General features: G+C 45.7%; 1 protein-coding gene across 4 annotated transcripts in view; it reads left to right on the top strand.

Annotated features, from left to right (window-relative positions):
* Positions 1-27527, top strand: part of Msra (methionine sulfoxide reductase A) — a 306864-nt gene that overhangs the window by 122960 nt on the left and 156377 nt on the right. For all 4 annotated transcript variants that reach the window (XM_048801501.1, XM_048801500.1, XM_015499419.2 and 1 more), the window contains exon 3: positions 14589-14708. In XM_048801501.1, the coding sequence (XP_048657458.1) occupies positions 14589-14708 (120 nt within the window). The remainder of the gene's footprint in view (positions 1-14588; positions 14709-27527) is intronic.

The following is a 27527-nucleotide window of genomic DNA, read 5'->3' as shown; positions in this document are numbered from 1 at the left end:
TATATACCATATTTTCTTTATCCATTCATTTGTTTAAGGGATTTTAATTGGGGCAATTTGGGAATTGAGTTGCTGTAATATTGATGTGGCTGCATTACTATAGTATGCTGACTTTAAGTAATGGGATAGCTGGGTCAAATGGTGGTTCTATTCCAAGTTTTCTAAGGAATTTCCATACTGCTTTTCAGAGTGGTTGCACCAATTTGCAGTCCCACCAGCAATGTGTGAGTGTACATTTTCCCCCACATCCTGGCCAACATTTATTGTTACTTGTATTCTTGATAATTGCCCTTCTAACTGGAGTGAGATGAAATCTCAGTGTAGTTTTAATTTGCATTTCTCTAATTGCTAGACATATTGAAAAATTTCCCATATATTTGTTGGCCGATTGTATTTTTTCTTCTATGAAGTGTCTGTTCAATTCCCTTGCCCATTTATTGATTGTTTTTTTTTTTTTTTTTTGAGTTCTTTATATATCCTAGAGATTAATGCTCTGAGGTGCAGGTGGCAAAGATTTTCTCCCCTTCTGTAGGCTCTCTCTTCATGTTCTTGATTGTTTCCTTTGCTGTGAAGAAGCTTTTTAGTTGACGTCATCCCTTTTGATTCTTGATTTTACTTCTTGTGCTTCAGGAGTCTTGTTAGGGAAGTTGGCTCCTAGGCTGACATGATGGAGCTCACGTTTTCTTTCTCCATTTATCCACTGATGGACACTTGGGCTGACTCCATATCTTGGCTATTGGGACTAGTACTGCAGGGAACATGGCAATACAGTATTTCTTGGATACACTATTTCATTTCCTTCAGATATATATATATACACACACACACACACACACACACACACCCAGAAGAAAGACTGCTAGATCACATGGTAGTTCAATTTTTAAGTTTTTGAGGGATCTCCGTACTGTTTTCATGATGGTGGCACTAATATGCACTCTCACAGACAGTGGATACCAGTTTTCCTTTGTCGGCACCATCACCAGTATTTACTTTTTGGGTTTTTGATTATAGCCATTGTAACTAGGATGAGATGATATCTCATTGTGGTTTTGATTTCTGCTTACCTAATGATTGGTGGTGTTGGGCACTTTTTAAAAAAAATGTTGTAGATGGACATAATACCTTTATTTTATTTATTTATATATGGTGCTGAGGATCGGACCCAGCGCCTCACATGTGCTAGGCAAGTGCTTTGCCATTGAGCCACAACTCCAGCCCTGATGTTGGGCACTTTTTTATGTACTTGTTGGTCATTCGTATGTCATCTTTTGAAAATGTTAATTCAGATCCTGTGCCATTTTAACATCAGATTATCATTACTATTACTATTATTATTGCTGTGGAGTGGAGTTCTCTATTTCTTCTGAATATTAATCCCTTATCAGATGATGAATACTTTGCAAATGTTTTATCCAGTTCTGCAAGTTGTCTTTCACGCCTTTGCTGTGCAGAAGTGGTTTAATTTGATATAACCCCATTTATTTTTGCCTCTGTTTTTGAAGTTTTTTCCCCAAAACATCTTTGCTGATACCAACATCCCAAAACATTTCCAGTATGTTTTCTTCTGGTCATAGTTTTGAGTCTTCATTTCTCTTTGATCCATTTTGAATTGATTTTTATATGGTGAGATCGGGGTCTGATTCTGTTCTTCTGTGTATGGGTTATAGAACTATTTATCGAAGAGGACATTATTTCCCCACTATTCACTGTTGGCTCCTTGGTCAAAAGCCAGTTGTGTGTAATGCATGAATTGATTTCTGGTCTCTGTTCTGCTGGTTGGTCTGTGCCACGCTGTGAGGCCACTGTGACTTTGGTGTGCTTGGGAGCTAGGTATTGTGATGCCTCCAGCTTTGTTCTTGCCCAGGGTCCTTTAAGGGCTGCAGACTCTCAGTGATACATTCTGAGGTGAGCAAGTGACAAGCAGACCCCAAAGGGTGTCTAATGAGGAGCCCATAATCCCTCATAGGAATGGAGACTTGTTGTGTCCAGCTTGGCGGAGGGGAGGTCCTGGAGTTCTCAGAGCCGTCCTCACAGGGCCAGAGGTCCAGTGGGTTCTTGTGAGGAAGAGGGGCCGACTTGGTCCAGTTTCATCCTTTGTGACCTCAAGGAGGGGAGCCAAGTGAAGGGGGAACCCGCCAGGGCTTGGCTCAACGTCGGAAGAACTTTCCAGCTGTCCTTTCTAGCGATCCTGGAGGAGGCCTGGGCTCCTTCTGTAGGTGCAGGGTAGTGACTGGACAGCCGCCTGCCGTGGTGTGACAGGAACTTTGAGCTCCATGGGCACCTAAGTGAGCTGAGAGGGAAGGGCCCCTCTGATCTTGGAGTTGTTTCTTGAACCTGCTGGTGAAGGGGACCTCGTGCTCTTGAGAGAACCTTCCCGGGGGACGGCTGAGCTCCTGCAGTGTGTGTAAAGACCCTGGAACTGGATTAATCAGTGCAAAGTCACAGTGGCACGTGCCCGTGCATACATGGGCACGTTTTAAATTAGGGAAAGACCAAAGGAATGCTTAATCAAATTAAGGCAGCACTAGGCACTGATGTGGACACAGAGTAATTAGTTGTCATCAAATATTGAGAATATCAATCAGACCCTAATTGCTATATGATTTCTCATATTAGCAGGAAGTGTTTTTAAATTCTGTAGTTTTCAAGCAAGACTAGTGGGAGGAAGGTGGCTGGGGGCGCTCGACCTGATATGGGCTTGTTTCAAGCAGAGCTGGCGGGAAGCTGGTTGGAGACTTCCCGTTTTGACCGCATGTTCATTTTCTGGCATTTTGGAGCCGAGATCCGGCGGTGAACCCTGCCCCTGCTGGACGTGGACAGGCAGAGACTTGCCTGGGCCACACTCGGCTCTGTGGCTGTCTGTCTCAGGGCCTGCCGCCCCTTGCTCTCCAGCCTTCCCAGTTGCCCCTTGGGTGTACCCAGGCCATTGCTCTCTGTCCAGCCCCCTCCCTTGAAAGGCCACGCTGTCCAGCTGTGGCTGAATCTGAGTGCCAGTCTGTCACTCAGGGCAGAGCTCTCATCTTGTGTCATCCTGTCCTGTAAAAAGGACAGGGCTCTGGGGAAGGAGCACCCTGGACATGTGCCATGTGTGGAGCAGGGCGTCAGTGCTGGCCCTCCACGTGGGCTTCAGTTACAGCCAGTGAAGGCCATGCTCCTTCCGAGGGCCACACAGGCTGGGTTCTGTTCCCTGAGTCCCCGGGTCTGTGCAAGGAGCCAGGGAGGCTGTTCCTCAGTCCCCACAGACGCAAGCGCGGTGTGGGAACCTCAGCTTGCAGCCAGGCCTGCTGGGGTGACTCGGGTGCCTTGGTTCTGTGTCCTTGGGAAGGGACCTAACCTCTTCCAATCTCCATTTTCTCTTCCTGGAAGTGGGGTGATGAGGTCATCCTTGTAGGGTTAGGGGTCCCGTGCGTACAGAGACGCAGGGCGACAGGTGCTCCCAGAGAGCCTCCTCTATCCCTTCCCCTTCCCCTCTTCCCTGCCAAATGAGGAGAAGGATTCGAGGTTATTTACTGTTCGTAGGAAAAAATTTATTTGCTCACTTTGACAATTACAGAGTCACAACTGAAGTTGAGAACGAAAAAGGAAAAGAGTCTTCAGTTCCCAGGGCTGCACAGAGCATCGGATGATCACTTGATGGTCAAACTGAATGTTGGCAATAATTTCATTTCATTCATTTTCTAGAGGCAAATTGAAACTTCAGACATCCCTGCGTGTCACCCAGTGACACTCAACTCTAGTGCCCTGGCTGACACCAGCATTCTTTGCAGGTTTGGGGCAAAAGACACCTGGCTGGTGACATTGGGCAGAGGCAGTGAGAAGGCAGATATGTGAGGAAAGGATCTGGGTTCAGAAGTAGCCCAGAGGTGGAGCACACGGGAACACAAGGAACAGCGGAAACCAGCACTTACTGACTACCTGCTGTGTGCTTGACACTTTGCTGGTGTTCTCCCAGTGCCCCGAGGACTCTGTGAGCTCATGCAGAGGAAATAGGTTTAGGGCACATGGGTGCTCTCCTGAGGTCGCCAGGGCGGGTGCGCTTCAGCCCCGGGGCTGACTGCAGTGCTGCTTGCTTGGTACTTCTGAATCCACATCAGGACGCCCCAGAAACTCAGAAGAGGAAAGGACAGGCGGAATGCGAGCTGTTTTTAATTCTGTGTTCAGAACAACATTTTCCCCACATGGTCCTTGGGTCTGCATGTGCGAAGCCTCCAGGGAGGGGCTGAGCTCTCCACACAACCCTGTTTGGTTTCCAGGCGTCCCTCCACTGTGGACTCCATCTTAAGGATAAAGATGGTTTGTTAAGCCAGGCGTGTGAGGTGTGTCTGTAAACCCAGCAACGTGGGGCTGAGGCAGGAGGATCACAAGTTCAAGGCAGCCTCAGCAACTAAATGAAGCTCTGAACAACTTGGTGAGACTCTGACTCAAAATAAAAAAAATAAATATGGCTGGGGACGTGGCTCAGTGGTAAAGTGCCTCTGGGTTCAATACCCCTCCCCCCAAAGAAAGGTCTGTTAAATTTTCACAGATTTCCGGTTCAACAGACCTCTTTACCCCAAGTCTTAGATATAAAAGGACCATGTCAGGTGGCAGAGGGACAGAGGGGCTTCCAAGGAATCCCATAATCACTCATAGGAATGATTGCATAAATACCTGAGTGAAGAGGCCTTGGACATGCTTTGGGGTTCAAGAAGAGAGACTGTGTATCAGCTTGGATTCTGGAAACATTAACAGAAGAACATGAGATCTGATATTGTTCTGTGCGGGTGGGCAGAAGGTGGAGGATGCACAGTGTGGATCGTTGTGATGAGCTGGAGGGTAGTCATGGGAAAGGGATCCAGTGTGGCCAAGGATGGGCTGTGGGTCTTAGAAATTCAATTTTGATGGTTAGAAAAGTGACCCCGGCTGATTAGAGACCATTTGGCAGATACATAAAAATGCACAGAATAACTGGAGGTAACTATTATAGCAACATTGTATTTATTTGATTTCCCTCTAAGCTATCAATCTCAAGTCATATAAACTTTTTTTTTTGGATTGAACCAATCAATTTTTGGAGATTGAACCCAGGGGCACTTAACTACAGAGCCACATCACTAGTTCCCCCACTTTTTTTAATTGGACAGGGTCTCACTAAGTTGTTGTTTGGGACCTCCCTAAGTTGCTGAGGCTGGCTTTGAACTCTTGATCCTTCTGCCTCAGCCTCCTGAGCCACTGGGATTATAAGTGTGCTCCACTGTGCCCTGCCATATAAACTTTTTAAATAACTTCCTTTGAGTACAACAGATGATACATACTTGTAGAAATTTGGAAAATACTGAAGAGTATAAAGAAGACAATGAAAACCTTTGGCTTATTTCCCTTGGATCCATTTTTCAATATATATACATTACATATACATCTATTTTATTTAGAGACGGTCTCACTGAATTGCTTAGGGCCTTGCTAAGTTGCTGAGGCTGGCTTTGAACTCACGGTCCTCCTGCCTCAGCCTCCTGAGCTGCTGGGATTACAGGTGTGTGCTACTGTGCCCGGCATGCTTTCTCCTCCTTAATGTCATCTTTTAAACACTTTTACACGTAATTAAATAATGTCAGAAAAATGAATATGTAATAGTCTACTTCAAATTGTGGGTACAGCATCATCTATTAAATACTTTTAAGTGCTTTCTCTAATACTGAAATTTTGAGTTGTTTCAGATTAGAAACATTCCTGAAAATTGGTATTTATAGAATATTTTCTTGCAGCCTCTTTTTAGAAGTAGAATCGTTGGATCAAAATTTATTATTTTCAAAATTCTTGCATATTACCTATCCGTGGTCTTAAAGAAGAGAAAGTGACACCTGTGAGAGTGTGTGTGGCGAAGGTGGACCTAGAAGATGGTGGAGGGCATTTGCAATGGAATTGAGCTGAGCAGGGAAGGCTGGTGGGGTGCGGTGGTCACCGTCCAGCCGGTGAAAGGAGCAGAGAGAATGAGGCAAGGAAGCAGTTGAGGTTGGGACAAAAAAGAGAAGACAGGACGGGGCTCAGCTTTCCTCTGAGGTGGTGCCAGTGAAACCCACAGAGACCTCAGAGGATGCCTCTGGCTGTCCATCTGGCATGAGCTGTCCCGAAATATGGTGCCAGGGAGGCTTCCTGGTGCAGGTCCCGGCGACACTCAGAAGCTCTGTTAGGTGGGTGGTGGAGGCCATGTGTCTCAATTTAAGAAACCATTTTCAACTACATAGAAAAATGTTGCTTCGAAAATGGAAAAAAGTAGTTAAAGTATGCTTTACAGGACCATAAAAAGGCAAAGTGATTGTGCTCCTCGAACTGGCAGGAATTTTGAGGTTATGTGGGGGCGGGGGGATGCGACCTTAGACACAGAGCGGCTGGGTCGTTCCTGCTTCCTCTCTGTGTTTCTAGCATCCGAGTGGCAGCTGTAGCCCTCTAAAATGCAACTTAGATACATCTGTGAAGACTCCTCTTAGGCTCCACTTCGGTCTTCTGGGGTCCACCTTTCTCCTATAGCTGCTGTTTTAGCAAGGAACCCTGGAAGCTCCCAATCACTGTGAGCATGACTGTGCTCCTTGAGCAGCCTGAACCTGGGGAAAGAGCTGGGAGAGGGAGCATTTGGATGGTGTCGCAGGAGCATGTGGTGGCCGCACATGCTGCTGTGGGAGCCCAGCCTCCCTGTTGGTTTCCACTCTGACAACACAGACTGCTCTTCCCGCCCCATCTGCCATCTGAGGGTTGTTCTGTGCAGGTCCCCAGCAGGCAGAGCTGGAGAAAGGGGTCTGCCAGTTAGCAGAGCATGGGGCGTGCTGGTAGAGAGCGGGCCCTGGCCAGTTTGCGTAGTAGGCCCATGAGGACACAGCAGATACCGAGGGCTGCATTCCCGGGGCCACAGTGGCAGACATTGGCCTCTGACATTTTCAGAAAATAGCATTTTAGCAATCACAATCACAGATTTTTACTAGTTAGGTCAAAAATGCACTGTTAATGTGTTTTGGGAAAAGGACTTATGAAATTTTGATGTCTTTTAAAAGTTCTTTCCAAGGAATTCATGTGAGCATCACAAATCTTAAAAGAAAATAAATTAAGTCCCACAAATATGAAAAATCCCACATACAAATGTTTATGAGAAATGACAAAAATTAAGGGTAATTCTAAAGGGGCAAACAGCACCCTCCCCCAGAGAGGAACTTCTGGAGCATTCTTATAAAGAATGTTTAATGATAGTGCCAAAGATGTGAATCTGATAGTCTCCCAGTTGTAATTTTATCTGTTCTTTAAATCTTTTAGGTGTTTAAATTATGTATTATTAAATCTTTACACCCCCTTCAATTTAAAACTTTATTCCTACAGAATTGGGTGTCTTTCAGAGGTTCTTAGGTGGTAGTAGTGGCAAGTAAATTTATTGCATCTATGTCTTCCAAAGGCCAGCATCACCTTTGGATAAAATATTCTCTAAAGTGCAAGTTAGATACATTGTGTAAGAGACCCTCTGGTGCTCCACTTCAGGGCTTCTGGGTCCCCCAGTCTCTTGTTGCAACTGCTGCTTTAGCAAGAACCCTGGACATTGTGACGACTGTCATGTAGGTGCCCTTGAAGTGCTTCTGGCCTCCTGCTTTCTGCCCAGGCTGACACACCCATGTGTGTGCAGCTCCTTAAAATGAACCTGCAAGTCCAATTCCAGTGCCTGTAGGTAACCTAATAGTAAGAGGGAAACCAACCATATCATTAAGTGAAATATGTGTTTACTAATGAAATTAACTTTAGGGGACAAACTAAAAAGCATTTTAAAATCTGTATGTTTAGAATATTCCAGAAGATAAATGAAGAAACTATAATGGAAAATTAGCAAACTAAATTAAAAATGATAAAATTTGAAATTAAATAACTATTGAAACAATTCTATATGTGGATTTTTAGATGGAACCCAGTTGATGAGGGGCTTGGTGAATATTTCTAGTGAATGGTTCTGGGACAACTGAAATAGGGAAGCAAGTAATGTCTCCCTCCTTCCCCCCCTCCCTCCCTTCCTACTTTCCTTTCTTCAGCAGACAGAGACATGAAGGATAACTTGAGATTCATTGATTGGCATATTCAGGAATTCCAGGGAAACAGAATGGCAGGAATGATGGTGAAGCATATTTGAGGGTACAATAGCTGGGAATTTTCTAGAATGGAAGGAAGACACAAATGATCATATTGAAAGTGCATTTTAAGCTCTAAGAAAGGTAAATAAAAAGTAATAACACCTAGCCATATCAAAACTAAACTCCAGAATATTAAGAATAATGAAAAAAATTAAAACTATGAAGATAGATTGCCTACCAAGAAATGACATTTAGACTCACAGCAGACTTGACTTCAGTCAACACGGGAGCACAGTAGACTAGCACCTGTAAAGTACTGATGAAATCTTGAAATTTATACCCAGCTAAACTCAACTGACAGGACAAAGGATAAACATTTTCAGATATAAACAGATTTAAGCAATTTGTCAACTTGTTTGCACTTATTAAAAGGACCACCCTGAATACCTTATTGAAAATTGATCCTTCCCATCATTCCTGATCTGACTCTGCTCTCCTTATTTTTTATAGCTCTCTTTAACATTTTCATTACTATATCATCTACATATTTGTTATTTTTAGTATTTCTTTTCTCTTCCCCACCAGAGTGTATGCCCTACAAGAGGGTAGGATCTTGTCTGTTTTGTTCACTCATGAGTACCAAGTTCCTAGAACACCTTCTGGTATACAGCAGGCACTGTACTGTGAGTAGTTGTTGAATGAATGAAAAGCAGTAAAGTATACCAGGGTAGGAATAGACAAATGAGTGGGGCATAATAGAGGTCCCAGGAACAGGACCACTCAGTGATGTACGATAGAGGTGACATTAGAGAGAAGTGCAGGAAGAATGGAATATTTAATAACTATCACTTTGGGGAATATTTGGTTATCCATATAAAAGAGTAAATTGAGCCTGGCATGGTGGCACATGCCTGAAATCCCAGCAACTTGGGAGGCTGAAGCAGGAGGATCGAGAGTTTAAAGTCAGTTCAGCAACAGTGTGACACTAAGCAACTCAGTGAGACCCTGTCTCAATAAAATATAAAATAGGGCTGAGGGTGTGGCTCAGTGGTCAAGTGCCCTTGAGTTCAATCCCGGGTGCCAATAAATAAATAAATAAATAAATAAATTCAATCCCAACCTCATACCCTATACAGAATTACTTCCAGATAGATTGGCAGCCTAAAATGAAGAATGAAACTTTAAAGCTTCTGAAAATGTAGGATATTGTCTTTATAATCTTTATGTATGTAAGGAGTTATTATGCAAGATACAAAAAATACCTGTGAAAAAGGAAAAGATAGAAATTTAACCACATTAAAACTGAAAACTTCTGTGTGAAAGAAGGCATCATAACCAAAGATAAAAGGCAAATTAGACACAATATCTGAAAATAAATAATGGGCAAAAATAGTATTCAGAACATATTGAAATTATAACAAATATGAAAAACATAGCAACCTCATAGAAAAATGAACAAAGGCAATTTACGAAAGAGCAAATGTAAATAGCCAATATACAACATGTAAAGATCCTCGACCTCACTGTTAATTAGCTACGTTTATATTAAAGTCACAATGAGATGCCACTTAAAACCCAGCCAACTGGCAAATTGTATATAAGTTGTAACACCAAATCCTTGCAAAACTATGGCAAAACAGGAATCTCCCTTACAGTCTGGGTCAGTGACACCCGGCAAGCTCTTTCCACCCAGAGTGCCTAGATGAGAACTGTAGCAGTTGACTGTGATGGGCTCTTGCTGTGTGCACTCTTTGGGGGTCAGGTCCTCTAACCCCACAGAGCCAAGAGTTGTGGGGACAGGAAGAACAAAGCCCCCGGTGGGTCACCGAGAATGGTAAAAGCAACTAATCTTGTTTCCACCCCTTGCTTTCAAAACACGTGCGTTGTCTTCTGGGTGGCATGGCATGCCAGTGTCTTTGGGGTCTTTCAGGGAGGGCCTATCCTGTGCCCTGAAGGATGGTACACACCCTCAGAGTGCCATCTCTGAGTTGGTCTACCCCCGTGTCTTGGTGCTTTTTCCAGACAACAGCTTCTGGGTAGTGCACTGTATAGTGAATAGGTGGAACTGTGTCACGAGCCACAGATGTGTCCCCTATGCTATGAAGTCAGTCACCTGCTCTAACCTGATAGTATGTTGCCAGGCCCCTGAAGGCAGAAGAGGCAGACCCATTCCAGGAGTACCTGTCTCTTACGTGAACATACATGAGTTCTCTCACCCCTTGGCCCCTCGTGGTAGATCGATCCCCTTAAGAAATGGTGCTATGTAAGGTGCCTGGTGACCATCTCTGTTGCTATCGTATTGGGTGTTTAGTGGTGGCAGCAGCTAGATGAGACTTGGTGAGACGGGGTCTAGGTTCTGGGCTCATGTAAAGCCTATTTCTTGCACATGGCCACATTGCTCCTGTGTCCATATTGCCAGTACTAGGGTGGCTGAAGAAGCTGGCCAAGGGATGTTGGCCTATTCTTTGTTGGCTAGTGCCTCTGTCATGGTGGGTGCACTCTGGTCAGCATTAATGTGTGGTACAAAGATCTTCACGCTGCAGACGCGCACTCCTGTGTGTATCCTGGGTTCTTTGTTCCTGATCTTCTGGACTTTTTTGTTTCTGCCCTGACTAGTCAACCAAGCCATGTGTTACTGTCCACGAGCCCACGTGTGAACTAAATGTGGGCTACCTCTTCCACAGGTGGGTAACTGTGTGCTCCTCAAGGCTACCAATTGGGAGGGTTTTCCCTTACCACTGTCTTTCTTGGCCACTCCTAAGTGATCCCACAGTGTGGCTGTTAGGTACGTTTGACTCACTCTCACATAATGAGCCATAAACAAATCAAATCAAAACAAAACAAAACAAAACAAAAAGGCCTTTACCTTGTCCTTTAGCCGGTTTACAGAGTCCCCATACAGCCACAGGTATGGAGTGAGGGACTGTGTGGGCACACCCCAGTACATGCTGGGGAGGCTGGCTACCTGTTCACACAACCTGCTTATGCCCTCTGGCCCTGCTCACGTGTGATCCTGGATATAACTTCTCTTCCATGATGGATTGTGACTGCACCCACTGGGCTAGCTCTCGATGGTCAATTTTAGCGCATAGTCCCCAGGGATTCCCCTGGGTGGTCATTCAGTGGTGAGCATCAGTCGTACCCACATCATGGTCTTGAAATGCCTTTTCCCATCTAAAGAACCAGCGCAGGAAGTTGCCCTCTGAGGACAGGAGCAAGTTGAGGCACATCGTGATGCGGGTCAAGTAGCTTGCGTTCTTTAGCCGACAAATAAAAAGGAAAATAATTGAAGCGGGACTTGTCAATGGAAAGGACTTAAAAGTGCACCAAAATTTTAAAATAAAAAAAACTAATATAATGCCAGAGATGGACTCTTAGATGATAAAAATATAAAGACACACAGGAAGGAATTACTATAAAAGTCAATAGGAGTTGCTTTGGGGAGGGTTGTGGATGGTGGTCACAAGATGTTTGCCTAATAGTGCTTTCACAAATGTGTTTCAATAGGTTAAAATATGAGTATTTAAAATAATACAGTGAATACTGTATTTTATTTGATGACAAAACTCCTTTTGATTATTGAAAGTTACGAGGAATTCTTCCATAAATAAGCTTGTTTTCTTTGTTTAAACACACATGCTCTCACACTCAACCCCCAAATTGAATGCTCTGCCATACTGCAAGCCACGAGATAAGACACTGCTTCCAGGAGGAGTTGTTGTTCTGACAACCCCTGTCCTAAGTCAGTGCCTCTCCAGATACGTGTCCATTGATCTCATACCAGTTCTGTCAGCCACAGGTGGCACTTTGGAGGCCTTGGCCCAGTGGGAGTCTGGTTGTCCTCCCTGCAACAAGGCCATTTCTTGATCCCTACTAAACATTAAAAGAGGATGAACTGCTTTTTTACTTATAACTAATGTTTTGTTTGGTTCAGTCAAGAATATTTTAAGTTTTGACAAAACCCCCAGTGGAGCCTGAAACCGCAGATAGCAGTGAACATTATATATTCAGTACTTTCTGGCTTCTTGTTGGCGTATCTGAATTGCTGGCATTCCTAGCCTTGTACTTTGGGGCTATTAGTAAGGAGAATAGGGTTTCTTTTTTTTTAATATTTGTTTTTTAGTTGTAGTTGGACACATTACCTTTATTTTATTTATTTATATGTGGTGCTGAGGATCGAACCCAGGAGCTTGCACATGCTAGGCAAACGCTCTACTGCTGAGCTACAACCCCAGCCTAAGAATAGGGTTTCTTGAATATAAGTGCTGTGATACCACGACAGCCAATCGGATAACTGATATGGTTAATGAGTGACTAACAGGCAGGTAGTGCACGCCACGTGGATACGCTGAACCAAGGGATGATTCATGTGTCAGGTGGGAAAGAGGGGACAGTGACATTTCATCACACTACTCAGAATGGCAAGCAATTTAATTATTTATTTCTGGAGTTTTTCATTCAATATTTTCAGACCATAATTGTCTAAGGAGATTGAAATCTCAGAAAACAAAACTTAAGATAAGGTGTGTGTGTGTGTGTGTGTGTGTTGTGGGGGGAACTATGGTACCATGAAGAGAGATGGCCTGAACCATCAAGAGGCACCTGGGAGAATTGGAGACCAAGATCTGGTCGGCTGGCTACTGAAGCCTGTCATGTCCCTTGTATGTAGAATGTTAAAGATGTGACACTCTTTGGTACTGTTGTTATGAGTCATTGTGCAATATAAATATTTTATTCACTGAACCCCATGGACTCCTGAACATCAGGCGGGGTGCCTCCAGTGTGGCGCCTGCACGGCTCCTGCGTGGCTTTGAGGCTGCTGATGTCCAGTAGTGTCGAGCTCACTGTTTCCCTGTCCTCCAGAGGTTCTGTAGCACCAGTCCCTCGTCCCAGGGAACAGCAAAGTAAAATTTGTGCTGAATCCTTTTGCCAGAGACAGGGGATACTCAATTTTAATACACACTCAGAAAACATTTGTTTATAATCACTAGTAATAAATAATTCACTTGTAAACAGGAGAAGTGCTGTAGTAGTTTGTAACTCAAGTAATGTATATGCTTCTATTATTTCTTTGAATTTTTTAAAAAAATATATACCTTTCATTTTTAAAGTGATAGAACTGTATCACAGAAAAACTTTAAAAATGAAAAAGTATTTCTCCATTCTCACCACTGTAATATTCTCATGGTTATAACTTCAGTACAATTCCTTCCAGTCTATTTTGGTGTGAATATTTTTATAGTTATAATAAAAACATGCATATAATTGTGTTTTTCCTTTTTAATTTAGCCTTAGATAATTATGATATAATCACATGCATATTTCCATGTTGCAACATTATCACAACAGTAATTTTTACTGCATTGAATTTAATTATTTGGCTCTATCATATTTTAAAACTATTAACCTATTTTTGGGTGGTAGATTTCCCCTCACATTTTAGCAAGTAGAATATTTTTGAATAATGTATAGCTTCATGAACATCATATTATGGCTATTTATTGTTGCTTTGAATTTTTAAAATAGAATATTAAATGAGTGTCAAGAATGTCAGCAAACTAAATTTTCTTACAGCTCTGTCATTAAGTCTATCAAATCTGGCGATTGTGGAGTAGGAGGCATACATTAACTTACCAACTGTTGTTCATCTTAGTTACTTGTGAGTTTAAAAAGCTGAGTACAGTGTGAGTGAGGCATCTGTCTTGCTACTTCTAGAGATGGGCGTGTTACAGCAGTTGTACTGGGCAGTCCAGAAGCTTAGGGTAGAAATGGGAGTCCCTGTGTGTAACCCAAGGACATGATGCAGTAGCTGTGCTTGTGCTCCTGGGGCTGGGCCTGGTTCCACCAGGTGTTTGAGGAAGCTGTACCTGTTGGGAGAACATGATGCTCCCTGTTGAATGGAGTGGACTTTTGTGAGTGAGTTTGTGGTTGTTTCTTCCCTTCCTTCCCCCTGTCCCCCTCCATTTATTATATTCAGTAATAGAATTCAAAAGATTGGATATGTGGGTAATAAGTGATTTATCACATGCAAATTTACAGTGACTTTAAAAATTTTTAAAAACTGAGCACGTATGCAAAATGGTTCATTGGAAATACTGCATCAATCTATGTTGATTTTGTAAGTTTCTCCATTAAAATTAGCAATGTAGTGCTACACTTGTTTGTTAAAATATTTTAAAAATATGACCAGAAAGCTGTTCATTAAATGAATTTCTATTAATTTATGAATTGAGTATGGAAATATTCATAAAATAGTTATCCTTTTACTGTGTCATTGGGAAGGGTATAGATGACCTGATTCCATTAAAATCTAAGGCTTTGTGAGTTTTTGTACAGTGAAAACAGAGACATCTTTACAAACAACTTTAAATGAAATTATTTTTAAAGGTTAAAACCCCTCCTTCTTTACAAGACAAAGTCGAGCTCTGTGTCCTGGCCCATAGGCACTGCAGTGCACTGGGCACTCGCCTTGGAAGGGGATTAACCTGTACCTTCTGTTTTTTGTAGGAATGGGCTGTTTCTGGGGAGCCGAAAGGAAGTTCTGGATCCTGAAGGGAGTGTATTCGACTCAAGTGGGCTTCGCAGGAGGCTACACTCCCAACCCCACTTACAAGGAAGTCTGCTCAGGTAGGAGGACTGCGCTGTGTGTTACTAGGAGGGACAGGCCTGTCCCTGCTGGTGCACGAGAGCCTCTTCAGCATGGAAATAGCAGTTATGTTTAATATTTCCTTGGGCTTCCCTTTACCATCCCTGTGAATATACTTGTTTGCTTCTTTTACATTTTTAGAAGATAACAAACTTCCTCTGGGAGGTATCATTTAGCCTTTGCTATTGGTCAACCACCCAGAGCCCAGTAGCTTCCAGCTTGCTGTGCCCTCTGGGCTGGGAGCACCAGGCTCTTTCTCCGGGGCTGCAGTCCACTGTGGGCTGCTTGGACTGGCCGCTCTTGGCCGCGTCTGGCAGTCGGTGCTATTGGCTGCCTAATGGGGATGGGGATGTGGCACGCTGGACAGGGCTAATCCACACAGTGGTGGATGCAAGAACCCAGGAACAGCAGGAGGGCAGGAGCCCCGTTCTCTGACTGTGGCACACTTGCTGTTGTCCCACTGGCCAAAGCAAGTCCCATGGTCTAGCCCAGGGTCAGTGTGAGACAAGAGACCAGCCCAGGCAAGGTTCAGGGACACAGGGAAGTGAGGAGATCAGGGCAATCAGTGCAACAACCCGCCTCGTGGCTCAAATAGCTCATGTGAAAGGCATGTTTTCTGGAGGGAAAATGGTGAAAAGCCACACTATCATGCAGGGATCCGCAAACCGCAGCCCACGCCCGCTCCCTGTGTGATTATGTAAATAAGGTTTTGTTGAAACACAGCAGTGCCCAATTTTAAAAACATGTTATCTGTGAACACTTTCCTGCCACAATAGCAGGGTTGTGTGGTGACCACAGACACTGTATGGTCTGAAGAGCCCGAGATGTTTACTCTCCGGCCCTTTACAGGAGAGGGGGAAGAAAGGAAACGAAAAATGTGCTTTTCTGCAGAGAAGAGGCAAATGCCCCCTTTGGAACATTCTAGTTCAGTGCCAGCTTACCTCTCTGGATTTGTTTCTGGCCTTTATGAATTCCCTTTTATTTCTTGCCAGCTCAGGAAGTATGAAGGCTCATTTTTTAACAGAATATTTTGTATCCTATCCCAACTGGGAAGGTCCAACTAGGTCTGCCGTCTGACACATTGACACAAATGGAATTTAAGAGTACACGAGCAGCTTTATCTTTTAAAGTAAGCATTGGTTTCAAAATTAAACCAATGCTTACGCAGAGCTATAAATAGATTCAGATGAACTGGGGAGATTGCCCAGGTGTATCCTCTCAAGTCTTAGGAATGAAAATGAATAGATTCCTTCCTGTGGTTCCAGGCATGACTTATCATCCTACGATGAAACTGTGGCTTAGAAAACCCCAGAATGTCCATTGCTTGTGCTGTTATCCTCATCTTGCAAAATGATGATGATCAGCCAGAATAGTGTGATTGATCGTTTGCTCAGACTCCCTCAGTCCACGTCTACCTTAGTGACACCATGACAGGTACAGTGAGTTGAACTCCTACTATGTGCCAGGCACTTTTTATGTCTTTCGTTTTTCCAGACAGTTCTCCCACGAGGCCTGTTGATTTCCATCTTTTGCAGAGGGAGTGTTGAGGCTCAGGGAGGATAGGTTCCTCACCCAGGGTGCTCAGTGGCTGGAATTTCCACTTGGTTTGCTCTCAGCTCAAAGTTTACGCCATTGTCATGGTGTAAATCTCCTGTCTGCTGCTCGGTGCCAGCCCTTCTCCATTCATCTCCACACACTCCCTGCACCAAGTCACAACCCCTCTTTCAGGTCTATCCCTCTTCTGCAGTTTTAGATATATTAATGTGTGTTTGAATGATCACTGTAGGAAAATACCAAAGAATTTTTTTGACCTTCTGATGTTTAGAAAGGAAATAACCAAACCCTTTAAGATCCAGTTCATGCAAATAGCTGGCATTAGAGGTCTGTGGTGATGGGTGGAGACGGGAACTGTGGAGGCTAGTAAAGTGTGATGCCAACACTCCTGCTAAGTTAGCGGTGGCTTCAGGAAGTGTGGTTGCCATGGAAACTTGCTCCTGATTGGAAAGAGGTACTTACTGGGTCTAACCCAGACATGAAAGGAGAGATGATTTCTTTCCCCTGAATTTGTTGTTGTTATCCTGATCATAGAAGGGGTAACAAGAGGCTGTGATAGTGGTTCCTCTGGCTCGGGATGGTAGAGGCTTCAAATCCCTGGGAATATCAGGGAAGGAGAAATAAAGTCCCCAGCTAGAGGAATTATGGTAACCATCTAATTATAGATTTCTGACTGAGGAGAGGAGTGCAGGAGACAAAAGTCAGGTGGCCTGTCAGGCCTTCCCCACCTCTGCCCCCTCATGCGCAAAGCCTTGCCCAACGTGTTGGGGAAACCAGACTCTGCTAAGGGGTGTAATAATTGCTGAAGTTCAGTGTGGGAGAAACTCTAGTCTGTCCCAGTACTTGCATCCATTTCAAAATTGCTTACTCTTGGGTTGGTCAAACTTTGATCACAACCTATGAATATTTTGTAAAGATTTTTGTTTTTGATTTTTACTTTTTCAAGAAAAGAACTATAAGGAGAAGAACTATTGTATGCAAATTCCTTCTCTATTGTGGCAGCACATTGGAGCCAAAGGTACCACTTGGTTTCTTGGGTCAGGAACCAGTTTATGGAAGGGGGCTGTCAAAGCCCCACCCTGCTCTCTCAGGGGATGACAGATGTCAGAGCCTCCACGGTACTGTCGGCGTGCAGATCGGCGGCCCTGAGCCGAGGAGCCAGGGCTCCAGTTGGCCAGGCACCCTGCTCATGGGTGTGCACAGCCCAGCGGGCCTGGGTGAGCGCGTCTGCGAGCAGAAGCATGAGGTCAGCTAGCACGCCCTCACCTCCAGTGGTGTCTCCCTGTGAAGACTGAGGGGCCTGAGACCATGAAACCCAAGATAGAGTCTCCATCAGGCACCTGGAAAAGATGTACAACTTCTAGGAACAGATGAGCGGGGGGTGGCCCCAGCAGTGACACATGGTGAAGTTGACTGTTGTTTTAATTAGCTATTTTGCTGCTGTGACTAAAAGACCCACCAGAACAATTATAGAGAAGGAAAGTTTATTTGAGGGCTCATGGTTTCAGAGGTCTTAGTCCATGGAAGGCTGGCTCCATTCCTCAGGGCTCAAGGTGAGAAAGAACATCCTGGCGGAGGAGTGTGGCAGAGGGAAACAGAGGGAAACAGCTCACATGCTGATCAGAAAGCAGAGAGACTCCACTAGCCAGATACAGATATATATACCCCATGGCCCCACCCCAGTTCCCACCTCCTCCAGCCATGCCCTACCACTTCAGTTACCACTCAGTTAATTCCATCAGGGATTAATTCACTGATTGGGTTAAGACTCTCATTTTTTCCTCTGAACCATTTTGCATTGGCTCACATGCAAGCTTTTGGGGGACACCACATCTAAACCATGACAACTGTCATCTAAGCAAGATGCCTGTTGCATGTCGGGCACCTCCATCCACACATGTGCCTGGAGCCCGACGTAGGTGGAAGATATAAGGAGCTAACATTTCCTTATGTTCACAGTAATGTTGCCCATTGGGAGACAGCATAAAGATGCTGCCCTGAATCAGAGTGGAGAGCTCCCCTGCTATATGGGTGGTGGGACTCAGGAGGAGGTTGGTCAGCCCAGGGGAGGGGACGGAGGCCCCAGTGGCACCCTCTGGGATACTCTGGGAAGACGCATACCACCTGACATCATGACACTTTGAAATTATATCACTAACCTCTTGTTCTGATCCACTCTGTAGAATCTTCTATTTTTTTGTCTTCTGGTGGTGATTGTATACAGCAAGAAAATGCAATGAGAACAGATCAGTCAGGCAGACAGTTCTAATTCTCTTTCCAAATTCAATAAAATGTCACTCTGAGAGGTATATCTCAGTCTATTGTGAGTTTAGTCTGCATGGGTCATTCTCTTCAAATTGGATTAACCTTGGGTGGAATTGAATGATAAACATGGAATTTGGGCTTTCAAAGCTGAGAGCCAAAGCCAGACCTCCATGATTTTCCAAAGGCTGTGATTGCCTCCTTGCATTTCCCTGGAGATTCCCCATCTCTCTAGTTGTCGATAATTTCATTGGAACCTGACTTATTTATTTCCCTACTTACTTACAAACCTGTTTTAAAAATGGCCATTCTCATGTAACAAGTGTGTAAGCTTGGTAAGCTTCCGTTCCTCGGATCTGTCAAATATGAGCCTGCAAGGCACAGGCTGAGAAATATTCCTCTCCAGGGTGTTTCAGGGCTGAGTTTGAAGCCTTCTGAAAGCCGGCTGCTGCCCTAAATCAGGCCCTGGCCTTGACCTGATGGAAGGTAGCCAGCAGACCTGCTTTCCAGGGGGCTTGTGACCTGTCTCTAGGAGACATGCTGAGAGGTCACAAGTCTTGGTGGCCACTGTTCTTCCCTGGAATGACTTGCAAGGATTAACGCATTCTCTTGTATTCCTATGAATAAGGTCTCTCCCTGGCACTCAGGAGTTCAGAACCTGGAGTGCACAGCGCGAGAGCTTCACAGAGGTATTCCTTTTTTTTTTTTTTTTTAAAGAGGGAGAATTTTTTAATATTCATTTTTTAGTTTTCAGTGGACACAACATCTTTATTTTTATGTGGTACTGAGGATCAAACCCAGCGCCCCGCGCATGCCAGGCGAGCCCGCTACAGCTTGAGCCACTTCCCCAGGCCCAACACAGAGGTATTCTTAAGTGAATGGCGCTGCCTCATGGGACTGCACCCGCGCGAGATGCCGTGTTATGAACTGATGTTGATAGCACCGGTTCCTCCATCCAGGCTTCTTTCTCCAGAGTCAGACAGAAGCTTGGTTTTCCATGTTTGCTTTAAGGAGTTGCGCTGACCCTGGTTTCCTCTTCTCTCTCTCTCTCTCTCTCTCTCTCTCTGACACACACACACACACACACACACACACACACGAGCTCCCTCAAATGGTTGTTATGCAAACCAACTGATAACTGGCATGCTGCTGCTTCACGGCACTGATTCTGGAAGTAATTGAGCTATTCAGACTCCTGAATACCCTGATAGAGAATTATTCTTACATTTTATAATAACAACTGTACAGATGAAAATATGAAAAGATATTCTGCGGTGGATAAGCATTCTGGGTTAATTTCAGAGCATTAGCCTAATATACAAATACCCCATTTCTGGCAAGAAAACCCAGGATGTTCATTCACTGGGTAATATCTTTTTGTATTTTGCTTACAGATGTTCAGAACAATTCCATGTTTATTAGTCTATTCATAAGCTTTTAGAAATCTGCACAGCCAAGTGGCACCAAAACCAGAAGCATGAAAGGGGCGGTGTGGCTTTTCCTCGTGAGATTCACACATCCTCAAGATAATCTGAGGCCCAGACACTTGCTCTGTCCACAGGATTCTCTGGGGGATTGTCAGGCAAATTGTCCACAGAGGTCTGATCAGGTTCCTGCCTCTGGGGGGAGCAGAGCGTGGGAGTCTTTGGAGGCCTCCTGGGGTGTAGATGCCCGGTTGTCTCCCTACTTCCTGAGCCTCACTTTCCTCTCTTGTAAAATAGAAGCAGTGCTCCTTTATGAGGCCATTGGCTGTGGTTGGATTATTTGAAGGTGGGATTGTTTTCAATGGACAGTTACTCTACAAAATTAGAACATCTGCTTCCCACCACTCCAGCCCTTGGGTATGTTAAAGGTGAGAGTGATGGGTCAGGAGGTGCGTGGCAGGCAGGGGGCAGCCTACAGCAGGTGCATGCTGGGGGACCGCTTCCTTCTTCTCCTCCTCTGTGTTCTTGGTAGGTCATAGCCACCCCTTCCCCAAGTGCATGTTGTTCTCTCCTGGATGCTGAGAGCTTCAACTAAGCATCGAATAATAATTTCTCCATTAATATAAAGCAGCTCTGTGTGCCTTTTAGTCTGACTTAATTTCTGAAGTGTTTGGGTGGAAGTGCACGTCTGCGCAGCTCACACGAGACTAATGGTCCCATTCTTCTTCAAAGCAGGGCTGAGATCTGTTATTAGCAGATCTTATCGAGCCACGGAAAACTCTTTCTAAATTCCTTGCAGACTACTTTAAATCCCCTTTCAGTGCATAGTCAGACTTATTGTGCTCATTTCAATGTCAGTCAAGGTAAATTACTAAGTTATTGACATATCCCTGAAAATGCAAGACTTGGTGTTCAGTTCTTGCTACAAGCAGTTTGATCACTTTTTGTTCCTCTTATTATTAGTCATAACATTGGGCCTGGAACTTATAGCAGGCAGAGTAAAGATGCTTATCTATCTCAATCCAAGCTCTGAGGTCAGGACCCTTGGCTCATAGTTGTAACCCCTAGGACCGAGTACAGCCCCTCTTCCAGCCCTGAGCACACACAGCTCTTCAGGGCACCTTAGTTGGTTGGGTGGACCCATCACCCAAAGGGGTGCAATACAGATAGTGGGGAACTGCTGTTGTCGTGAGCTCAGTCACTCCAACAAGCTTGGCTTCTTGACAAATTTCACCCTCTGAAGGACTGACAGCAGGAGTCTTGGGGCACAGGTCATGGGGAGGTCACATGTTCCAGGCCTGGAAAGGGCTTTAAATATCTGCTAGTCCAGCAGTTTTCAAACTGGGTGACCATGGAACCCTTGGGCTCCAGAAGGCTGCCATGGGGATTTGCACCAGCAGCGAGGTATTCCCTGCACGACGAGGATTTAGGCTGCACAGTGAACCTGTCACAGCATTACAGGTTGGGATCCTGATGAATGTGCCATGTTTTAACGTTCGCTGAGGCAACTTCCTTTGTCTGTGGAAGAGACCGCGCTTGACAGAAGTGATTTGAGAGAGAGATTGGAGAAGAGGTGGAGTGTTTTCTAATCTTCCAGATGGCACGCGATGGCTGACTCCTAGAATCTTACCTCATCCCCCCTTGCCAGGTGAGGTTGGTGGTCAGGGATTCAGAGTGGCGGGGGCTTTGAGTTTGAAATATTAAGACATAAAGGGGTGGACATTTTGTCAATTAGTCCTTGCTCTTCATTTCTGTTAGACTGACCCAGCAGTCCCCGTCATTTGTGGGGGACACGTCCCAATTCCCAAGTGGATGTCTGAAACTGCAGGCTGCCCAGGCCCCGTAGACACAGTGCTTTTCCTGTACGTACTGCCCCGTGACTAAACTCCACTTCCCAGCTGGGCACAGCAAGCGATCCGCAGTGATGACTAGTAATAAAGTAGAACCACTCTAACAGTGTGCTGCGGCAGCAGTTATGTGAACGTGCTCTCTCTGAACAGCCTGTCTGTCCTCACCCTCTTCTCTCCATGGGTACTGAAAGCTGAGAAGTGAAGCCATGGATACGAGGGATGTCCACACTGGAGCCTCCTGGCAGACCCTTCTTGTGACCGTGGGTGCTCTCTGTACCGTCTGCTGCACCAGGGGCGGAGCTGCTGGGCCTGGGCGAGGAGGAAACCTTACAGGGAGAGGGTTCCTGGCTTCCTGCCTTCCCTGTCCCTCAAGGCTTCTGCAGACTGGCTTCCCACCCTTCCCACACTGATTGGTCCCTAAGCACAGCCTTCAAGCCTTTGGCTCAGTCTCACACAAATCTTCTTCAGTGTTCAGTACGTGAGAGAGATGGCCCCACACTAAGAAACCCACCCTCCCTCCTGTCACTGGATTCAGAGCATGTCCGTGTCCGTCATCACCCGTCCTTCCCCTTGGACCCTGCAGTCTGAGCCTGCATCCACAGCACCTGTGCAGAACCAGGCGTTTGCCCTTACTCATGTGGGCTTGGAACTGCCATGCCAAGGCGGGTTCAGGGTCCCCAGCGTTGAGAAGACATGGGTCTGCTGGGCCTGCACACTTAGCAGAGATACTGAAACTTTCCCTGGAGGTGTAAGTCCAGCAGCAGAAGTCAGGGAGGAGGAGGATTCCCACAGCGTCAGAGCACTGAGGCCAGCAAGCAGCAGCATGAGGCACCAGGCCACCGCTGTCTTCAGGTGACTCCAGGAAACTGAGGGCTGACCTTCTTCCTCAGGCCCCTCACCAGAGACTCCACTATGCCACCGTCTGTTCTTTAATCATTTGAAGGAGAGGCACGAAACTGACAGTTTACAGATTCTCTGAAGACTGCTGCCTGTGCTGTGCATTCTTCATGTGACCTTGATATTTTAATACCCTCTAGCTCGTTGGGCTGGTCACCCCCCTCTTTCCTTGAACAACTTGAATCTCTGCTGGCGAACAGGTGTGGTGGTCAAAGGTCAACAGACTGTCAGGCATTCAGTGGTTAAATATGTCACTGTTTCAGCATATGTAATGGCAAAACTTGAATAGGCCTTTTAAATGGGAAATAAATAAAATGGAAAGAAACAAAAATCAAAGCATCCTTTGTGCACACCCAACATAAGACATAGGTTATTCTTTCATTGTCTCGGGATTATATTCTCAAAGATTTAGAAGGGAGATTAAGAGGAATTTGCTATGGCAAGCAGTTCTTAAAATGTAATTGCAAAAGCCATTGATGAATGTGCCTATGCTGATATTTTCAAATCACATATAATGGAGCCACACTGTAATAACAGAAAATAACCTCATGGGGAAGGGTGAGCTAATCCAGGAATTTCATGTGATACGCTGGGTCTTAATGACTTCCTAATGACTAACAAATTTTCAAGAATGAGATTTCTTTTTTTAAAAGTTACATTAAAAATAAATATCTGGGTCAGTGACTGCCCCATCTGCCAAGGAAAAGTCACAACCAGAGGAATCCATGCAAATGCCCGGTTGTGAGCCAAGCACCGGGCAGGAGCCAGTGGCTCTGAGGAGGTCACTGTGCTGTCATGGCTGCTCTCATTGGCCCGGAGTCACTTACCAGTGATGCCAGCCTCTGAATAGTCAGTAAAGCTGCTGTTTTCTTTTAGTATAAACTAGAATTTCAAAAATGTTTTGGAACTATTTAGATAATCCCAATCCACAGAAATGTGGGATTTCTTTTTCCTTAGTTGGATAGTTTAGAGCACATCTAGTGAGTTTTGAATCTTCTTCTTCTTCTTTTTTTTAAATTAAGCATTAGAATCTTATCTTAATATGAAATTTCTGCACCACAGTCTAGTAGGAGGACATGGTTTCCCAGAAGCTCTGATTGGAGGGGCCTGACTCCCACACTGTCTTTTCTGTTGTGGCCCCAAAGGTGCCTCCTGAGAACCCACAGGAGCTCTCTCTGTAAAGCACGGAGGCCAGGGACACCTGCACTCTGGTGGAACGCAGTGGAATGGGGAGCCTCCACCCTCCCTCGGCACAGGGCCTGCTGGAAGCCCGCAGCTGCTCTCTGTGCCCCAGGAGCATCAGGGGGGCCGAGCAGAGAGAACACAGGCAGGGGCCTTCTCATCTCTGTCTGCTCAGAGGCATGCCTGGGCACTTGAGGTGCCCTGGGGTACACATTTTCACACAAGTAACAGGTCTCACAGCAAGTGGTCCAGAGCACACTGTGTCCCACGCAGCTCTGGATCTCCAGTGTATTTATTTTAAAGCTGCCCCTCCCCTTCAGTCCTGGCAGTACGGGCCTGTTAGCCACCATGACACCAGTGTGGCTGTCAGCAGGCCAGCTGTGCTCTGGAAGGGCCGGTTGACAGAAAGCCATAGGTGCCTGAACTTGAGTATCTATGTGTATAAGAAAAAAAGAATCTGTCATTTTGTTTAAGGCTTGTTTGGTTGCATTTGATAGTTTGGAAATGCTCCAGAGCAAATCATCTGTCCACTTTTGAATCACATTGTAAAGATGGCAGAGCCATACACCAGAGGCTGAGGTCACAGGAGTGAGCATCAGGAGGCATCTGGGTTTTTTCATCAATATTTTAAATTAATGAACATTTATTTTTAGAGCATTTGTAGGTTCTCAGCAAAATTGAGCAGAGAGTGCAGAAAGTCCTGTGTCCGCCGCCCCTACACACCCACAAACACCCTGTTTCCCATACCCCTTCCCAGCGCTGCAGCACCATGGTGGGTAAAATCACAGGGATGTGCTGTTTCCATCAGGTCACTCTTGGTGCTGTGCATGGCCTTGTACAAGTGTCTGGTGACACATCTCCACTGCTGTGGTATTCTGCAGAATAGCTCCACTGCCCTGAAAATCCTGTGCTCTGCCTGTTTCTTCCTTCTGTCCCCTCAGTCCTTGGCAGCAACTGAACTTGTCACTGTCTCCATGGTTTTGACTTTACAGAATGCCATTGAGTTGGAATCATGCAACGTGTCGCTTTTTCAGATGGGCTTCTGTAACTTAGCAATATGCACTTAAAGTTCCTCCATGTCTCTTCATGACTCGGTAGCTCGGTTCTTTGTAGTGATGAATTGTACCCTTCGTCTGCATGGGCCACAGGTGTTTACTCACCACCTTCTGCAGGATATCTTGGGTGCTTCCAGGTTTGGGTAACTATGAATAAAGGTGCTGTAATCATAGGAAGCTGCTCTTGACCACACAGCAGGGAGGTGAATGCAGGAACTCTAGGCTGAGGAGGCCAAATCCACCTTCCACCAAGGAGGATTCCTTTAGGCCAATTGCAGGCAGGCCCTTGGAGATTCACCACCAAAACCACTTTCAATTTCTCGCTTGAACTTTTCCGGGGGGGTGGGGGGAGGAGGGGTGCATCACGTAGGTAACAAGAATTCAGATAGCACGTTTGTGTGCCTCTGGCCAGTGGTGATAAGTTCCCAGGGGAAGGTGTCTTTTCTCCCTTCACAGAATAGGGGGATTCGGATGGGCAAGTGTCTGTGCTGGGGGGCAGCTGGGGTTCTTTCACCTTCCCCTGAGGCTGTCGTACTCAGGGTTCCAGCTCTGGAGGCTGGTTCCCATCAGACTCCTGGCTCTGAGGGTGGTGGGCAGGCTGCAACTCCTGTCCTCCTCCCTGCCCCCAGGAGGTTCAGGAGAAGCTCCCAGAACTCTGGGGCTTGCTTGCCTCTGTACATCCTGCCTGTGGCCTCTGCATAGGCCTTTCTTTTGTACTCGCTCAGTGAAGAAGTTTTAAAAGATTAAAAATATATTTTACCCACATCTGAGTTATATGGGAGAGGAAGGTTGCTTAGGATATGCCATGTTTTTGGCCAGGGGTTTCTGAGGTGGGATTTATGCTTACAAATGCACAAGGGCTTACTAGGTGGGAGAGACAGCATGTCCCTCAGGTGGCCAGCAACAGCCCTAAACAGATGGAAACCAGCGACCTGGAAGGGTCCTTGGGCAGAAGGGAGAAAATGACAGCTGTGGGGAAGTGTGATGGCACATGGAGTCCTCTTCCCCAGAGACCTGGGTCTCCCTGTGGCAGGCAGCTAGATACCCTGATGGCATGTGTCCTGGTCTGTTTGCATCTCTTGGTAGCCTTTTAACTTTATTTTAAGTCACTGCACCCCCGTGGCCTTCCATGTGAATACAGATAGATGTTAAATAAACACAATTGCATCCTGGTCTTTGCACTAGCTTCTCAAGGCTTTGATGAGAAGTAGAGTCCCATTTAGGAGGGGACTTGCCTTGGTCCAAAAATCATTCCCTTACCTAGGCCAATCTTTCTCTGGCTGGATGTATTGATGACATTGATCTCTCTAGCCAGGAGAACATAGCAGGTATGCTTAGAAGTCAGAGGTGAGATTATAAGATTGTCACCTGCCCATTCTGATGGCCTTTAAATATGAGCTTGGAGAAAGAAAATGATGGCTAATATTTTTAGTGCTTCCCATAAACAGGACCTAATTACAGATCTTTTATTTGTAGCAACCTCTTCAGTTCTCTACAGCTGAACGGGGTGAGGGTATGGGATATGATAGCATGTCTATTTTAAAAGGAGCAGATCAAGGTACAGGGAGATTATTTGACTTGTCCCACATCATTAGTAAGCAGCAGAACTGATTTGACACCCTGACGGTCTGTATCCAAAGCCTTTGCTTTTAACTACTGTGGGGTCTTTCTGGGGAGGAGGAGAAAGTGCGGTAAGTACAATGCAAAGAACTTGATTTTCAGGAGGATGTACAATACCCCTCCCCCTAAAAGAACAAGACACTCAAGTTTGCCAGGCCAGCCCTGAGGCAGGACTTGGTGGCAGCAAAGGCTTCCCTCACACTAGATGATGATGTCCTTGAGGTGGGGGCTGTGTCTTTTCCTTATCCCACAACACCTGGAGCAGGCCTCGCACCAGAGGCCCCCAGTCAGCCGGCATCATGCGGAGCTGTTGGTACCCTGTGCGTTGAGTGGGGCAGTGCCTGAGGATCTAGTGGGAAGTTTGGAATGGCCTGGGGACACAGGTGCTCAGACGAAGTCTTGAGAGATGCTCCTGATTGGCTGAAGAACCAGAAACTATCGCAAGAAAAGTTGAGAGACTGAGTTCTGAGCAAGCCTTCCCAGGTGGCCTGAGAGCAGAGGTCTGGAGGAAACCAGGCGTCACCCCGGATGAGCAGCAGGCCATCAGCTAGGGGAGGAGGAGAATAGCTCTACGTGTCTACCTGCTGCCTTGGCCCTATGAAGTCCATGAGGCGCTCATTGCCCTGAGGAGTGGACTTGGACCTGGGGGTGGTCACTAGATTTTAAATTTAGCATCTCTCAGGCTGCAATGGTGCAAAGCAGCTTACACGGGTGGTTTCTGGAGTGCTATGGAAGCTGGATAAATGTGATTGTGAGTTTCTGGAGGGTTCTCTGAACTCAACCTGCACAATGGGAGGAGAAAGAACATTATTCACAGTCACAGCCAGGTGGTTAAGGATCCTTCCTGACCGCACCGAGTGTTGAGGGCCCTACTCTCTGCCCTGTTGGTAACTGGCCGCCCTGTGGGTAGAGGTGGGGGGCAGTCTTCCTGTCGCGCACTACTCTCCCCCAGAATC

Source organism: Marmota marmota, unplaced genomic scaffold (genome assembly GCF_001458135.2).
Source record: "Marmota marmota marmota unplaced genomic scaffold, marMar, whole genome shotgun sequence".
Taxonomy (NCBI): domain Eukaryota; kingdom Metazoa; phylum Chordata; class Mammalia; order Rodentia; family Sciuridae; genus Marmota; species Marmota marmota.
This window is presented reverse-complemented; position numbering and strand designations above follow the sequence as displayed.